This window comes from Myxine glutinosa, chromosome 14 (assembly GCF_964187855.1).
Source record: "Myxine glutinosa chromosome 14, kmMyxGlut1.1, whole genome shotgun sequence".
Taxonomy (NCBI): Eukaryota; Metazoa; Chordata; class Myxini; order Myxiniformes; family Myxinidae; genus Myxine; species Myxine glutinosa.
This window is the reverse complement of record NC_136274.1, coordinates 7278064-7296848: the sequence shown is the minus strand read 5'-3', so window position 1 is coordinate 7296848 and position 18785 is coordinate 7278064. Positions and strand designations below refer to the sequence as shown.

The following is an 18785-nucleotide window of genomic DNA, read 5'->3' as shown; positions in this document are numbered from 1 at the left end:
GCGGTATTATATATATATATATATATATATATATATATATATATATATATATATATATATATATATATATATATATGTATATATATATATATATATATGTATATATATATATATATATATATATGTATATTATATATATATATATATATATATATATATATATATATATATATATATATATGTATATATATATATGTGTATATATATATATGTGTATATATATATATGTTGTATATATATATATGTGTATATATATATATGTATATATATATATATGTATATATATATATATGTGTATATATATATATGTATATATATATATATGTATATATATATATATGTATATATATATATATATATATATATATATATATATATATATATATATGTATATAACATACATATACACACACACATACCGTGGGACCCCGCTATTCACGGGGGATACGTTGCTGGAAAATCCCCGCGAATGGCGGGTCATTGTTATATTGGAACAGGGGGAATAGGTTCCCGAGTCACTAAAATCCGCGAATGGAGAGAAACAAGCCGCGAATGGTGAGGCAAATCCCAAGAATGTCGACGATATCTGCGGTCGATGAAAATCCACGAAGGTAAATGAAAATCCCGTGAATCGCAAGGGCCGTCTTAAGGGTGTAGTACTGGTGAAAAATTGAGAAAACTACATAGGTACCTTTGAGAGGCCTTTACACAAAAACAAAGTCAAGTTAATATCTAATTTTCAGTTTTTCTTGAAAGATATAATCTTGGCTTTAACTCAGACCAGTTTCAACGCTTCTTTGTCATATTACATGCATATAATTTGCATAAATTAGACCGTCAATAAAAAACAAGGAAAAACAAAGAACACATTTCTACTTGGATCTTCTATGTCACCTATCATTCTTTTCACGCAAAACTTGGTACATGTATTATACATGTGTTACTCTACTACCTGATGAGAGGATTTTGTGAAATTATGTCAAATGTTCACTAATTAGCTAATTATGCCAATTACCAGATAAAACTTGGTTGTCCTTCAATAAATCCACAATGGCTACTCCTATAAACAAAAGCCTTCATCATTTTAAAGGAAGTGATATTCTGAATATCCTGTCCAAATTTCAGCCCAAAAGAATGATGCAAATTTAAAGTTATAACAAATTTCATGCAAAATATTATATTTCTTGTAAATTGCGTGTAAAGATAACAATAATTAGGGGTACTTCTATGACCTCTAATAGCATGGTTCTTGTTTATAAGACTATAAGGAAACTGTTCAGCTAAAAAAAAAAAAAAAAAAAAAAAAAAAATCGCCTGTTCACCAGTACTACACCCTTAACAGCATTGTCGGCCCTGGGCAAAGCAATGTACTGGGGCCCCTACCCACCCACTGAAATGAAAACTAAAACTTTCAGTAAAATTAAAAATTTCACTTTTGTGCAGAAGTATCTTTTCCGCTGATCCATCATATCTAGTAAGAGTAAGAGACAAGACTAAGAGACAATACATATGTATATATTGTTGTGGATATGAGGATTGTGTTTTTTTTATTGTGTTTTTTATTATTATTGCTTTATTCTGGACCCTCTTTACTCCAGTTATGTATAAAGGTCAAAGGGCGTTCCCGTAGTTAATTCCATAAAGCATACACGTTAGCCAATCATAGATTTCCCCCTTGTTGATAGTTATATCTTTATTATGTGTATTAGGGTAAGGCCTTGTCTTCCATTAAGATGACACTCCATTGCACCAAGTGAAATAAGATAGATTCCCTTCATTCCCCATTCCCACTCCCAAAACTTCCATTGCCAAGCCTCAATTGCCAATTACATCCCCTCCAAGCCTCCATTGCCAACTGCACTGGGCAGTTTGCCAGGTTTGCTACAGCTGTGGGTTGCTGATTTCGCCCCAAAACCACCATTGAACATGTGCTCGGGGCGGGGAAGAAGGGCGTGCCCGCCCATCGTCATCAAGGGCGGAGCCAGAGGACCGTGCCGACCAATCAGGGCCGAGGCGAGCTGACCGATGGGCGTGTCCTGAAGGCCGGCGGCTTGATTGCCTGAGGCGCTATAAAAGCGCGCGCGCAAGAAGCAAGGACGTGGTTGAGTTGAGTGGTTGGACCAGACGAGTCAGACGAGTCCTGGAGAAAGCACGCGACGTCCACGCAGCAGCAGCAGCAGCCACAGCAGCAACAGCGGCAGCTTCAACAGCAGCAACAGCGGCGGCTTCAGCAGCAGCCACAGCAGCTTCAGACACAGCAGCTTGGGGCCTTGACGGCAGTTTTGAGCGGGGCCGTGAAGGAACGGCGGCTGCCAAACGCGCCGATCGTGCTGCAGTATCCGTGGACCTTCCTCTCCCTCCAGCCATCCACCTCCTGCCAGTCCTATCATCATTCCCCGCGTGAGTCTGTCCTTGTTTGTTCTGTCCCTGGGTTAATTAAGACTGTAGGTAAGCTAGCGTTGCACTGTGTCTCTAATATCTTCTGTACATTATTTTATTATCTTTCCTTCTCCTTGGTTACTTTGAGCGTGTATATAATAGGAATAAATTTAGTCGTATTGCCAACCTTTTTGTCTTCTTCTTCTTCTTCACATCCGTGTCGCCTTTGTCTTTTCCCTATTGAATATCTGTGGCGTGATCCGGCCAACGTTCGGGAATCGGGTTAGTCGGGGTAACTGTTCGGCCGCGGTGCCATCCGCTCGGCAAATCAACATCCTTATCCGCGGTCCGTAACAATTGGTGTCGGGAGCTGGGTCGGACCCGAAGCGCGCTTAACGCGCTCAAAATTACAAGCTGCTGAAATTTGTTTTAAAGAAAAACCCGAATTTTGAAATCGCGCCATGGCTAGTCAAGGCGATCGGATGCCGGTGGGGGAACTAGAGGAGGGGTTAGGGGTAACCCAGGATCAGAGGGAAGAAATGGAGGAGGGCAATGAGGAGGTGGTTGAGGAAGTATCAGGCGCACAAAATGGCGCTCTCGCGCACGTGGTTGAAGAGGCACAAAATGGCGCCTCGTACGAGCGCGCGGCAGCCGAGCCCATGGTGCCAACAGACTGGGGCCTATTCATGACACAATGCCTGGCGTACATGGCCGAGGAGAGGGAAGAAAGGAAGAAATTTAGCAGGGAAATGAAAGAAATGGGAGACAGAGCGAGGGCTAATAGTGATCGATTGAGGGGCCAAATGAGGGACGAAAAGAGGGCTCAGAGAGAAAAATTGGGAAATCTAATTGAAGGGTGTTGTAATAGAATAAAAGGGGACGAATTGAAGGACATAACTGCCCAGGCCAAAGAAGTAAATGAGGGACTGGCGAGGGACAGAGTCGCATATGAAGTAAGGGAAGCGGAGAGGGACAGAGACCGCGGGTTGAGCGAGCAGGTCCCAGGGGTGCACGAGGAGGTAACGCGGGTCGAGAAGCGCTGGTTGAGTGAAGCGGAGGAAAGCGCGGGTAAAATGACGGGTGTAGAAATCGCGACACGGGGTTTGGGGCAGCCGGCGACCGCTGAGGTAGAGGGGATTTTATTAAAGCCAGCGGTCGTCGAGGTGAACATAGAAATTATGGGTATAGTTGAAATTGGAGAGACAGGGGACTTAAAAGAGCAACAATCGGAGGAAGGAATGGAAATTCCTCAAAGTCTAAATGCACATACTGATGCCGTACTTGCTAATCCTTATAAAGATTTGCAGGTTTTGGTGCAGGGAGGAAGAAGAACCCCGAAGGTGAGACGGGCTGCATGTGGTGCCGGGAGATTTTGTAGAAAGATGTTTGGCGACAAAAGAATTGTCGCGCGATTGGGGTCAATATGGCACCCGGGCTTTGGTGAAGGGTCCCGTGTGAGTGGAAATGGCACGCGTGTGAAAAAAAAGTGTGTGTCAAGGGGTGAGCGTGTTACGAAGCGCGAGAGTGATACCGAGTGCGAGCGAGAATGCACGTCGGGGTGTACGGAGTGTGACACCGAGTGAGAGCAATACGGAGTGTACGTGCGAGGGTGAGTGTGACACGGAGAGTAAGGTGGTGGTGGAACGTGTGCGAGGAAGCACACCTGAGTTGGTGGTAGCGCGAGAGCGAGGGAGCACATCGGAGCGCGGTAGTGGGTGGATTCAAGAGTGCACGCCCATGATGAGTGTTACGGAGGACGTAACGGAGGAGAGGTGTGGACCGAGGTGTGCGAACGGCGAGTGTGCGCGAGAGGTGTGGTGTGTAACAGAGAGTGCGTTGGTGGAATGGACGGAGTGTGTGGAATGTACGGACGGCGTTGGAACGCCGGGTTTTGTGAGTGTCAAAAGGGTCGCGTGTGCGTGTGGGCATGCGAGTAAAGCATCGACATTGGACGGGTTAGCGTTTAGGGCGACGGATAGCCGATGCGAGCACTCGGGCGCGGTGCGCTTTGTTGGATGCAAGGCCCAGCGCAGATCGATGCTGCGTCGCTTCTCTTCGAAGCGTCGTTGCCGATTCGGGCTTGGCCCCGCCCTGCACGGTCGAGTCCGGGCCTTGTCGGGCGAGGCGACCGGTCCGGTTCAATGGCGAGTGGGAGGAAGCGGAACGGTGCCCCCTGACGGGGACGGGGTTCCGACCGGGCGAGATTGAGCCATCCGGCCCGGGACCGCAAGGGACCGCGCCGAGATGGTGCGTGGAATCTCGGCCCGACCAAACCATCTCCCTTGAAACGAAAGCCGGACGGATTCAACCTGCAGGCGACCAAACCACCCGAATTCATTGCTCGGCTTTGCGAAGCCGAGTTTAATGATGTCATGACGCACCGAGGCTAGGATATAGCGGACTGTGATGATGGTGATACTGATAGTGTTTTTGATCCGAAATTTAGAAAAGTGAATAGAATTGGCAGTAATTGGAAAATTTTTGATTTGTTGAATTTGAGTGTGCAAAATTGATAGTGGAAGATACCCGATGTGATGGGATGGCAACTCTGCCATCTCTCACAGCGGGGGCAAAGGAGCACTAGGTTATGGGGTTTATGGCAGTGAAAACTAGCACGGGAGGGTTAGGATATAATGATAGGGATCTAGAGAAGATCACCTTAGGTAACGTTAAGGTTAGGTAGTGACAATGATACCTGTAGTGGGGACGCAGGTAGGTTAGTGTGGATGATAATGACGTGGTATGTGCTTAGTTTAAAGGGAAGACGGGGAGCACTAAGTTAGCAGGGCAACAGGTAGTTCAGATGATGCCGTGTGAGTGTTGGAGGTGTATTCAGAAGTGTATTGTGAAAAGTGTGTGAGGAACAGGTGTGATTGCACAGGTGTGCAACTGAACAGGTGGATGGAGCAGTGTATGAGGGAGTGATAGTGAGATGAGTTGTGCTGACCAAATGGTCCAGGAAGGAAGGAGGGTGCAGGTGGCACCAGGTGTGATTGCACAGGTGTGCAACGACAGGTGAATGAAGAATGGTTGTGTGGAATACATGGAGTGTGGAATACATGGAGTATTGGAATGGATGGTCATGGAGTGAGTATGGTGGAAACTATGGAGTGGAGTGGATGGTGCGAAGGTGTGAATGGGGGAAGGATGGACCCCCATCACGAATACCCGGGGAGGGTAGTGTAAGTGTTAGGTAGAGGGTATAGGTAAATTATGGTTGGATATTGGCATCTGTGGTGCGGGTGAAAGAATGGTATTTGGATGGGTGCATTAGTGTTGTGGAAATGGCTGGGCGTGTAGCCTGTTAGTGTGTGTAGTTGGTTTTGGCACTCCACCACTATGAGGATGTCGGCCAGGTGAGGCCGCAGGTGGGCTCTGGGAGCCGGTAGAGTTGTTGTGGATGGGGCCCGAGGATCCGGAGGACGGACCCAGGTAGCCCAGTGCCAGAGGGCACCGAGGGGTGACAGAGCCAGGAGGGGCCTTCCCCAGTTAGATAGGTTAGGTAAGGAGCAGGTAAGCTCGGAGGCAACTACAGTGGTGGAGGTGTGCAGGTGGGTAGACCTGCTGGGAGAGCTGCACGACCCAGCCCAGAAATTGTGCAAGGGCACAGGGAGATGAATCGGGGGAGTGAGACCCCAAATTGAGAGGGCACCACAGTTTGGTCAATGGGAATTGGTTTTTAAAACCACATAGAGTAAGATTGCCAATGGTTTGGCAGGGAAAGACCCCGGGTAGTGTAAAGTGTGTTAAAGTCATTTAGAGGATAGTTAGGATTGAAGTCTCCTCGCACCATCTGCATCCACTCACCTGAGGTGACAGGTACTCCACACCATGCCAGGTTGTTTTTATTATTTTTATTGATGCAAATGTTTGGAATGTGAGACGCATCATGACGTGGGTGTGACATTGTGCTGATGTTCCATCTCTCCCTCCTTATGAGGATTGATGATGAATTGGGTGATGGCAAATTTTGGATAGAGGGATTGTGGAGACGAATTTGGTGTAGGGGAAATATGGGGAAGACGTGACAGTAGTGACGAATTTGTAAATGTGTAGATTTTGTAAATATGGGGTAAGGGCAAGGGTAGTGTAGGTGACAGGGGGGGTGACGTACGGTAGGGACGAGCTTTCTCACTTCGCTCTCCGTACGCACTTCGCCTTGCATTGCCTTATTGATGTGTACCCTTGTGACCTTACACCTCGCTCATCTGTCTTTCCCCCCTTTTGTCTCCCACATGAGGACCTGTGCGCCACTGGGCGCCGAGGAGAGCGTGCGTGAGTCCGCCATTGTGCGCCCGGAACTCCCAGAACCAGCTGTCTGCATTGATGCACCACATTATGGACCACATGTCTGTGGCCGAGCACCACTGATGGACCCCATGGGTTGGGGCATGGCCCCTCTGCTGGAACCGGCCCTGAAGGCCCGAAATCTTGCTGGCGGACCTTGGCCACAGGGCACCGATGCCCCACAGGTGAACCACACTAGTTGGCCCTGTGGGCCATAAATAAAGAAAATAAAAATGGACACGTTGGGTGCATTTTAATAGTGCAAATAGGCTGCCAGCAAAGAAGATGACAACATCAGGAAAATAATAATAGCCAGCAGAGGGAGCCGAAGAGCAAGAGACCACCTGCAGGGTTAGGGGTTTGTTTGTTGTTTTTATTTTCATGAACAGTGATGACTGTGCACCGATTGGTGCTTGAGGGTGTATTGGTGCGTTTTGGGTGCTTTCAGGGTGCATTGATGCAGAGCAGACTGTCTCTCCCCCCCCGAAAAGAACAATCACAGGTCCTGGGTTGCGTATTGTAAATAAAGTAACGTCATTGTAAATAATGCTCCCCACCGTAAATGTATAGTTTGAAGACCATTCCGCAATTCGGTTAGCTGTGGGCGTGAGTCTGTTAGGCAGGGTGCAATGGAGCCGCGGGACATATTTATTTATGTTTTAAAACTGTCGCACTCAGGGTCAGGTTAAAAGTAGAGGGAACTACACCTACGTGTCACACTAAGTTAAAGTTATAGGCCCGGGACGTGCCTAAGAGGAGGAGGGTGCAGTGTTGTGGATATGAGGATTGTGTTTTTTTTTATTGTGTTTTTTATTAATATTGCTTTATTCTGGACCCTCCTTACTCCAGTTATGTATAAAGGTCAAAGGGCGTTCCCGTAGTTAATTCCATAAAGCATACACGTTAGCCAATCATAGATTTCCCCCTTGTTGATAGTTATATCTTTATTATGTGTATTAGGGTAAGGCCTTGTCTTCCATTAAGATGACACTCCATTGCACCAAGTGAAATAAGATAGATTCCCTTCATTCCCCATTCCCACTCCCAAAACTTCCATTGCCAAGCCTCAATTGCCAATTACATCCCCTCCAAGCCTCCATTGCCAACTGCACTGGGCAGTTTGCCAGGTTTGCTACAGCTGTGGGTTGCTGATTTCGCCCCAAAACCACCATTGAACATGTGCTCGGGGCGGGGAAGAAGGGCGTGCCCGCCCATCGTCATCAAGGGCGGAGCCAGAGGGCCGTGCCGACCAATCAGGGCCGAGGCGAGCTGACCGATGGGCGTGTCCTGAAGGCCGGCGGCTTGATCGCCTGAGGCGCTATAAAAGCGCGCGCGCAAGAAGCAAGGACGTGGTTGAGTTGAGTGGTTGGACCAGACGAGTCAGACGAGTCCTGGAGAAAGCACGCGACGTCCACGCAGCAGCAGCAGCAGCCACAGCAGCAACAGCAGCAACTTCAACAGCAGCAACAGCGGCGGCTTCAGCAGCAGCCACAGCAGCTTCAGACACAGCAGCTTGGGGCCTTGACGGCAGTTTTGAGCGGGGCCGTGAAGGAACGGCGGCTGCCAAACGCGCCGATCGTGCTGCAGTATCCGTGGACCTTCCTCTCCCTCCAGCCATCCACCTCCTGCCAGTCCTATCATCATTCCCCGCGTGAGTCTGTCCTTGTTTGTTCTGTCCCTGGGTTAATTAAGACTGTATGTAAGCTAGCGTTGCACTGTCTCTCTAATATCTTCTGTACATTATTTTATTATCTTTCCTTCTCCTTGGTTACTTTGAGCGTGTATATAATAGGAATAAATTTAGTCGTATTGCCAACCTTTTTGTCTTCTTCTTCTTCTTCACATCCGTGTCGCCTTTGTCTTTTCCCTATTGAATATCTGTGGCGTGATCCGGCCAACGTTCGGGAATCGGGTTAGTCGGGGTAACTGTTCGGCCGCGGTGCCATCCGCTCGGCAAATCAACATCCTTATCCGCGGTCCGTAACAATATTTTATATAATTTAGTCGTGGCATGCTCTATTCACGGGGCCCCTAAAATCATGGGGCCCTGGGCAACTGCCCAGCGTTAAGACGGCTCTGCATGAATATATGCCGCGGCATTGTTTCAATGGGGGAAATGTGGCATACATTATCGGTTCCCGGCGGTTCCTGATTCATAGAGAATTTAAAAAAAAAAAATGTTTTCGACCACAAAGCACATGATTACAGTTTCACAAAAAATGCTTACAAATTAAAAAAAAAATCAACACCAGGTACCATTTCCAATTTATTGAATGAATGCACTAATGGTTTATTAAAAGTGCTGAATCATATCGTACCGTGAAACAAAAAAAACACAACACCATCATGTACCGTTATAAATTTTCATTATACAAACACACGCAACATTTCAACTGATGATGATGATGATGATGATGATTGTGGTGGATGATGATGAAGGTGATGAACTAAATCCCATAAATTCCTCGAACTCTGAGGATGACCCAAATGATGATGCTGCAATGTCGTGAACTGAGGGAGAGGCAGAAGAGGCAGTAGTTGAGGGTGTTGGTGAGGACGCTGGTGAGGATGCTGAGAGGGCGGCAGGAGAGGAGGGTGCTGGTGGTGTTGAGGTTGAGGGAGCATGGTGAAAGAAACGGGTAATTGAGAGCTGCCAGGCAAATTGCAGCAGGTTTTGATGCAGCTATTTGTAGCGGAGAAGCAAATCATCCAAGCCCCTCTTGAACTTGAGGTACCTCTCCATGACTGGGTCAGCATCTTCCAAATTGTCGACAAGCTCCCGCATGCCATTCAGAAACTCACCCAGGAACTGGACTGTGAGGGTAGACCTCTGCACCTCTTCCTCATCACTGCCTGCCTCCTCCTCCTCGGAAACTGTCATAATAGCCTCCAACTCCTCCTCGGTGAGGTTGTCGCCATGTGAGGCAATGAGATCCTCCAACTTCTTGGGCTGCATGTCATCAAAGCCTTCCCCTTCCACCTGCCATGCCAACCCTACAATCACATGCCTCTCCTCCGTGTTATCGGGAAAGCCAGTCAAGTTTCTGACTGCCTGTGGCCACAGGTTGTGCCAGCACGCGTTTATGATGGAAGCTCTCACCTCATCCAGTGACTCCTTGATGGTGCCGATGCAGTGGGAAATGTTGAAATCCTTCCAATACTGTCTGACGTTGAGCCCTGGGTCAGATTCCATCGCATCCAAAATGCGGGTGAAGGTGCGACGGGTGTAATATGTTTTAAATGTTGAAATTACACCTTCGTCGAGTGGCTGGATGAGGGAGGTGGTGTTGGGCGACAGGAAGGACACTTCGATGTTCGGGTGAGCCACGTCCAGGTTTGCAGGGTGGCAAGGAGACCTGTCCAGGAGCAAGAGAACCTTGAACGCAAGATTTTTTTTTTCTGCCATGTACGTACCTCTCCACCTGAGGGATGAAACAATTATAGAACCTGTCCACGAAGATTGCTGCCATCACCCAGGCTTTTCTGTTGGCCCAAAACACGGGCAGAATTTGCTTGTTCTTGCCCTTGAGAGCACACGGGTTCAGGAGACTGTACAACATCATGGGTTTCAGCATGAGGTCCCCTTTTGCGTTTGCACAGAGCTGAAGAGATACCCGGTCCTTGGCAGCCTTGAATCCTGATGCTATCTCCTCGTGCTTCGAGATGAAAGTTCTCGTGGGCATCTTTTTCCAAAGAGGCCGGTCTCGTCAGCGTTGAACACCTGCTCTGGTCGGTATCCCTTCTCTTCGATCAGCCTCACAAGTTGAGCAGGGAATGCTTTTGCAGCCTCATGGTCCGCGGAGGCACGCTCTCCTGAGAGCTTGACATTTTTGAGACGGTACCGCTCCTTGAAACGATGGAACCATCCCCTGCTTGCAGTGAATGAACTCGCGCTGCTTGTACCATCATTGCTCGGCGCATCACTTGTGCTGGCACCACCCGTGCCAGACAGTTGATCGTAAATTCGTTTGGCCTTTTTGCGAATGAGAGGTCCACTCAAAGGCATACTTTTGTGCACATTGTCCTCAATCCATATGCTGAGAGCCTTCTCCATCCTTTCTATGTGGACATCCCAGACATGGGTGACTACCTTCATACTCGATACAGCGCTCGCTGAAACTCTCTCATGAATCTCCTTCTCGTTCTTCCGTACATAGCGAATGGTGAATTCGTTGACGCCATAATGCCTGCCTACAGGGACTGAGCTCTCTCCTCTTGAAAGCTGGTCCAGCAGCTCCACTTTCTGGCTCAGGCTCATCACTTTCTTCTGCCTCTTGGTAGTTGACGCATCTCCGGCACTGGTCTTGCGCTTGGGAGCCGTGATTGAATGATGAGTAGAGCGAGAGTCAAAAACGCAAGTCAAAGCAACGGTATGAGAAGAATGATTGAGACCCAAGACACAGTCTGTATATGTTGGAATGCGAGCAGTGTGGGTAGCTGTGGGAGGGGTGAATACTCAGCCCGTTGTTTGTGGGGGATGTTATCGGATGATGACATATTGAGCCTATTTGCTAATTTCAATAATAGATTTAATGAAGCGTTTAAGCCTGGTGTTGGCTTAGCAGTTAGGGTGCCGGCTTGGGATCCTAGGATCCTTGGTTCGAATCCCGGTCGATCGCTAAATTAACACTAGGGGGGTTGACTCAGCCTGTCATCCTTCCTCGGTCGGCAAATTGAACACCAGCTTGCTGGGATGAATGATCCCGGTGTGTACCCCGGTTTAGAATAGGTACTCCGTATCCCTGCGCATCGTAAGAGGCGACTAAGGGTTGGCGTCAGGAAGGGCATCCGGCCATAAAAACATTGCCTCAAACAGGGAACCATGATTGTCATGGGGCCCGTAAGGCTAACCTCCGTTCTACCGGGGAAAATGGCCTTAAAACGATCATTCATTCATTCATTCATTTAATGAAGCGTTTGCATTCTATAATTCGGAACGTGGGATGCCTTACTAGTGTGTGTGTGTGTGTGTGTGTGTGTGTGTGTGTGTGTGTGTGTGTGTGTGTGTGTGTGTGTGTGTGTGTGTGTGTGTGTGTGTGTGGTGTGTGTGGGTGGGTGTGTGTGTGTGGGTGTGTGTGTGTGTTGGTGGGTGGGGGGGGGGGGGATCAAGTCAATGCCTGTTTAAATTGCAGTGCATACTGCATTACCTGTGGCCAAAAATGCAGTTAATGCGATTCACTTTGCCGCTCAGATGGCACCCCTGAATGTCATGTTTCACCTCGTTACCCCCATACTGACACACTCCACTCACTACCTCATTAAAGTGTTCCCCGAATACCTTGTTTCTGCTGTCAAAGAATAATAGAAATGTTCTCATTGGAAAGCTGAGAATCGATTTACTTGGAACAAAAATTTGTGTCCATTCAATCATAAAAATGCTTGTTTAAAAAGCCTGCATTTACAGGATTGAAGAAGAAGAAGCGGGGACATGAGCTTATTTGCAGAAGTATATTCGCAGAGGGAACGGGCATTCACCATTAAATATAAACATGAGTTACCTATGTTCTACAGTAAGCTCCACGAGCAATTTGTTGAACGCCACATGAGCCGGCCATCTCTCCGCTACTTTAACCATAACCGCTTCTTTCTCTTGGCACAATGTTGGCGACGTACTAGCGCTAGTGCCAACGCAGCAATGCTCAGAGCTTTCACCCTTCTCATTCTCAGCCTGCAATTGTTCTTTTTTTTTTCGTAAACAAGGTCGAGGCTCGTGTAAGAGCTAACGTAACAAAAAACAAAAAAAACAAAAAAATTCTCAGCCTGAAATTCGTCTTTATTGCCATTTTGTTTTCCAGCAATAGTGTCATCGACAGTCGTGCAGTGTGTGGCAGCCCAGGATGAAATGAAATTGTACAAGATTCGTCGCTGATGGCCTTGTTGCGTCACCTTGACGAACATTGGCTAGTGTGTGGCGGGCTTGAGAAATCTGATGATATTTTCATCATACATCATGAGAACATTTTGTAAGGGAGCCGAGTGAACACATCAGAGTAAAAAAAAATTAAATTGTCTATAAAATTTATGACTTGTATCTTATTTCCAAATCTCTTTTGAGCACAACTTCAAATTCACCTGATCACCATGGTGACGAGGCTTTTGTAAGCCTGCTTCTCCCAATGGCTGTAGTAGTCAGCCAGTGCTGGTGAACAACCAGTACTACTGCCAACCACAAGACTTTCAATCTTCATGAGAAGGGGACTCACTTCCCACCAGGCACACACAAGCTCATCCACATCAGCCTCTTGCTGCTGTGACGTCATCTTGAAGAACTCATTCACCTCTGTCGAGAAAAGTTGGAAAGAAATCCTACACCTTATTGTGTTCGTCTCATCCAACTGTAACAAGGTCATTCTGTCGGGTAACTTTGGTAAAAAGCACAATATTCTTCAGCCAGACATGCAAATAAATGTGATTTACATGAAAAAACAATCCTTGAAACAGCGAGTTGTTAAAAATACTTGCCCGGAAGGTCATTTTTCCCAGAAGATGTCAGAAATTTGAACATGTTTGCAGACTCGATGAGATTCAGATTGGAAAGAATATCCTCAGCACTCCTCTGGACCTGGTTCACCAACAGCTCAACGTTGATTAAGGCATTGTGACAGCAGGTGAGGTAGTCGGGAACGGCTGGGAATAAGGATAAGACCAAGTGAAAAGTTCCTTTACAGTTTTATCTCGACAGCATTAAACATATTAGACTTCCTTTTTATTAAAATTGATCATACTTTGCAAACTTTAGAGGGCATTTGATACACATATCATGGTATATTGGTATATGCCGGGTTGGGAAGATAATGCAGAATTAGAATGTAGAATGAGGAACACTGTAAAACAGTATGAAAGTTTATATTAGCATTACAAAATCATTACAAAATAATCACAAAACCATTACAAAATCAATATTACAACACTGATAGGCCGGATCTGGATTCAGACCTGAACCAAAATCTAATCGGCTTGTTCTTGTCACCAAACCAGCTCGTCCACTGACTTTAGTCATAACTCGTCCATAACTTTTTAAATATTATGTTATATAAGTTTTAGCCCAATTACTCAATGGTGAAGAATCACTTAAAAAATTTAATAATTCTCATATCCGAATCCATATTCAGATCATCACCAAAATCGAATCGATTCGTCCTTGTCACACCCAACCTGCCCACCAAGTTTATCCGTCCACAGCTTTTTTGAATATTGTGTTTTATATCAGTTTTAGCCCAATTACTCAATGATGAAGAACCACTTAATAATTTTCTCTTTTCCGAATCCGAATTCAGATCCTCACCAAAGTCTATTAAACTTCTTCGTTGTCAAAAGCCCAAACAGTCCACCTAGTTTCGTCCGAATCCGTCCAAAACGTTTTTAGATATCATGCTATATATCTTTCTTGGCCCTATCTCTTATTGTTGAAGAATTACCAAAAGTTTATAGTATTCAGATCCAGATCGTCACCAAAATGTAATAATTTCGTCCATGTCACAGTGTCACACCCCAAACATCATAACCTCCATAAACATCTCCAGATACATAAACATCATAACCTCCATAAACATCTCTTGAAACATAAACATCATAACCTCCATAAACATCTCAAGATACATAAACATCATAACCTCCATAAACATCTCTCGATACATAAACATCATAACCTTCATAAACATCTCGAGGCACATAAACATCATAACCTTCATAAACATCTCGAGGCACATAAACATCATAACCTCCATAAACATCTCTTGAAACATAAACATCATAACCTCCATAAACATCTCTCGATACATAAACATCATAACCTTCATAAACATCTCGAGGCACATAAATATCATAACCTCCATAAACATCTCGAGATACATAACCATCATAACCTGCATAAACATCTCCAGGTACATAAACATCATAACCTCCATAAACATCTCTGGATACATAAACATCATAACCTGCATAAACATCTCTAGATACATAAACATCATAACCTGCATAAACATCTCTAGATACATAAACATCATAACCTGCATAAACATTTCTAGATACATAAACATCATAACCTCCATAAACATATCTAAATACATAAACATCATAACCTCCATAAACATCTCTGGATACATAAACATCATAACCTCCATAAATATCTCTAGATAAATAAACATCATAACCACCATAAATATCTCTAGATACATGAACATCATAACCTCCATAAACATCTCTCAGTACATAAACGTCATAACCTCCATAAACATCTCTCGGTACACAAACATCATAACCTGCAGAAACATCTCGAGATACATAAACATCATAACCTGCATAAATATCTCGAGATACATAAACATCATAACCTCCATAAGCATCTCTCGGTACATAAACATCATAACCTGCATCAACATCATAACCTCCATAAACATCTCTCGGTACATAAACATCATAACCTCCATAAACAACTGTCGGCACATAAACATCATAACCTACATGAACATTTCCAAGTACATAAACATCATAACCTTCATAAACATCATAACCTGCATAAACATCATAACCTCCATAAACATCATAACCTGCATAAACATCGTAACCTGCATAAACATCTCTGGATACATAAACATCATAACCACCATAAATATCTCTAGATACTGTTACGTGGTCCCCTCGGTGACTACCTGGTCTCGGTGACCCCCGGACCGTGAGAGGACCTTCGCCAGCAAGTGGTATTATATATATGCGCTTTCGCAACGCAATCCCTATGAATTCCACCCAAGAGAAACTGATGTGCAATGATATATTTCCAGGGTAAGGATATCATACGATTTCAATGATACAATCACGGATATTCCCCGAGCAATCAACAACAAACAACCATCAACAATTCCCAATCCACAATCAATTCCCTATATGATTAAGATGGCCATCTTATATAGGTGTGTCCACTTCTGTACTCACGACCCCCTTTTGGTCTCTGCCCCTCACAATGTCTCTGGGCCCCTCCTGACCGAGATGCTGGTCGGCGTCGCCGCACTCGGGCGGTTGAACGAACCCCGGGTGGACGTGTTTCCACCGGGCAGGTATCGTACCAGGCACCGCGGCTGCAGCCCCTCGTGGCCACGCGAAGCGGGTACGGTAAAGCAAGCCAAAAGCCCCACGCCGCTTGCAAGGCGTATTAGGCCCCAACGTGCGACCCGTACGCGTCTGTTTAGACGGTGCCGCGAACGGTGCCAGACGCGGGGTCGATGCACGGCCCCACGTCAACTGGGCGTCTCCACCGGGTAGGTACACGTCCTGCATAACTTTGGACATAACTCCTCTCGCCAGACGGGCTTCGGAACGCCGCTTTTCCACGCAGCGCAAGGTCGATCCCACCTTTCGTCGGAGCGGGGCGAGGAAGAAGAAGAAGAATACTCGTCGCTTTTCTTCCTCGTGTCTTTTTCTCTTCCGTTTCCGGTCACTTCCGTTTCCGGACACTTTTTCAGAAGGGCTCCTGACCCTCCAACCACAACAACCCTTAATCTACTCCACATGGATAAGCAAAGACCTGAATGGTAATTCACATACATTCACATAAATATGTAACACTCCCCCCCTTCAAGAAAGAAAGTTTGAACCCAGCGAAAACTTTCTTTGCCGGCCAATTTGGAGAAACAAACCAGATAACTCAACCCCCCCACATTATCAGTTCCCCTCGGGCACAGTTATCACTTAAAAATAAAGCAACCAAAATTTCACCACAACCCCTCCAGATTACTCACTCTGGACTAAGCACCAGCAACGACATTGTCCCTGCCAAATCAAACTCCATCTCATGACCCTCTGACTTTGACCGTCAGTTTCTTGTGAATGAAGGTTAAGGGGTTGATCAAAGATCCAAAGTTAAGCCACTCGATAGCACTTTTTCCGGGAGGCCAAGCCGAGTATTCACTACATGGATGCCTTTAGGAACGTGGAGTTCACGGTTAGTCCGTGCAGGAAAGTTCTCTACATGGACGCCTTTAGGAACGGCGTTCACGGTTAATCCGTGTAGGAATCTTGGCTCGGCGGCGCCGCCGCATTCAGTGCTTCAACTTCTCAGAACTTCCCTAATAATTAGGGTGGGACCACTTGTCCCTGTAGTCCCATGAATAGCGGTCTCCTTCTCGGCCACTACTTTGCCACTCCTTTCTTCGGGAGCGGCCGTAACTCAGGGAGCCTCCATAATAATATTGATTGCGGCCACCACCAAAACTACCGCCCAGTTGTCCTCTCCTGTAGACCTCTCGACGCCTACGAAATGCCTTCCCTACTGTTATGGTCCGACCCTCCAAATCCTTGCCATTCCAATTCTTCTCTGCCTCTCTGGCGTCTTTTGTGCTGGCAAACGTGACAAAGCCGAACCCTCTTGACTGTTGCGTTTCCCAGTCTCTTACCAACCGCACTTCCACCAGCGGCCCATATCTGTTGAAGACAGAGGTCAGAACTTCTTCCTCTGTTTTGAAGTTCAGTCCCCCTACAAATAACTTGGCACTTTTGTCGCCATCCCGAGCTGGTGTGGTGTTATTTTCCCTGCTGGGCTCTTTACCAACCCTCAGGTTACCATAAACTTGACCCCCGGCCAAATCATTCCCGATAACCACAGATACACCCTCTACAGGAAGCGTGGCTTGTAAACCGACGGTGACCGGTCTTGACACCAAATCGGACTCCAAATGGATGACATGAAGTGGAGCACTAACACCGCCCCCGATCCCCTGTAAACGAACACTATCCCCCGTTGCCGTCTCCTCGGACCATGGCAAAATGCCTTCAAGTATTAAAGATTGATGTGCTCCTGTGTCCCTCAATATCCTAACCGGTCTCCGGTTAGTCGAGGCTCCATCCCGTGACACAAACCCCTCTGAAATAAATGGTTGGTAACCCTTTTGATGGCGATTTCTCACAATGGCCATTGCATTTGGAGTCGTAATAGTCGGACTCCGCTCTGGGTCTTCCCTTTTCATGCGGTAACAACTGGACATCAAGTGTCCAGGTTTCTTGCAAAAAGCGCAAGTAGGCCCGGAGGAAAAACTCGTGGTCTGCCTCGGGCCCCCCGAACTATAAGTTTGTCTTGGGCCCGCATCCCTCTGATTTCGAACAGGTGGGGTATCCGCGTTGTCCCCATAATCCTCTCGAGGCCGCCGCCATGTATGGTCGTTCTCCGCACCTGCTGTTCCCCACCTCCCCTGCGGAGATCTAGGCGAGGAGTTAGGTTCGTGGACCCCTATTCGGTGGGTTAAGGCATAATCATCTGCCATGGTGGCTGCGTCCCACAACTTTGGTACTTTCTTTTCCTGCAGGTACACTTTGATGTCCTCGTGGACACACTGCTGGAATTCCTCCACCAGGATCAAGTCACGCAATGTTTCGAAGTCTTTCCCGACTCCTTTTGACTCACACCACCGATCAAACATGTTTTCTTTCACTATGGCAAACTCCACATGGGTCTCACTCTCCCTCTTCCTGGCATTCCTGAATTTTTGCCTGTAAGCTTCCGGAACCAACTCATAGGCTTTGAGGATGTGCTTCTTCAGTACCTCATAATCTGCACATTGGTCCATTGGTAGCGCCGAATAAATTTCCTGAGCTTTCCCCACCAGCACACTTTGCACGAGTATGGTCCAGGCCTCCTCCGGCCAGTTTAATTGTCGAGCCACTTTCTCAAAGTGTGGAAAAAATTTCGCGACTTCCTTTTCACTGAACGGTGGAACCAGCCTCACATGTCTGCCCACATCCCAGGTTTTCTGGTTAGGTGTCGACCCCGTCAGCAAGGGTGGTGCCTCTCCCCGTTCTCTCATTAACTCCAGCTCCTTGAATTTGATTTCTTGCTGAAGCTCCATGTCACGTTCCTTTAATTCCCTTTCCGCTTTTCTCTCCTCTGCTTCGAGGTCCCTTGCAGCTCTCCTCTCCTCTGCTTTTCTCCCTTCTAACCTTTCCTGGAGTTCTCGTTCCACTCTCCTTTCCTCTGCTTGTTTCTCTTCTCTCCTCGCTTCTGCTTTCCTTTCCTCTTCTTTTAACCTTTCCTGGAGTTCTCGTTCCACTCTCCTTTCCTCTGCTTGTTTCTCTTCTCTCCTCTCTTCTGCTTTCCTTTCTTCTTCTGCTCTTTCCTTTTCTGCTTTCCTTTC

General features: G+C 46.6%; 1 protein-coding gene across 1 annotated transcript in view; it reads right to left on the bottom strand.

Moving 5' to 3' along the window:
• Positions 1-18785, bottom strand: part of DNAH10 (dynein axonemal heavy chain 10) — a 313006-nt gene that overhangs the window by 189129 nt on the left and 105092 nt on the right. Inside the window, exons 13-17 of the mRNA XM_078767939.1 lie at positions 13125-13293; positions 12739-13017; positions 10388-10853; positions 10114-10190; positions 9495-10022 (exon numbers count right to left, since the gene is read on the bottom strand). Of these exons, the coding sequence (XP_078624065.1) occupies positions 9495-10022; positions 10114-10190; positions 10388-10853; positions 12739-13017; positions 13125-13293 (1519 nt within the window). The remainder of the gene's footprint in view (positions 1-9494; positions 10023-10113; positions 10191-10387; positions 10854-12738; positions 13018-13124; positions 13294-18785) is intronic.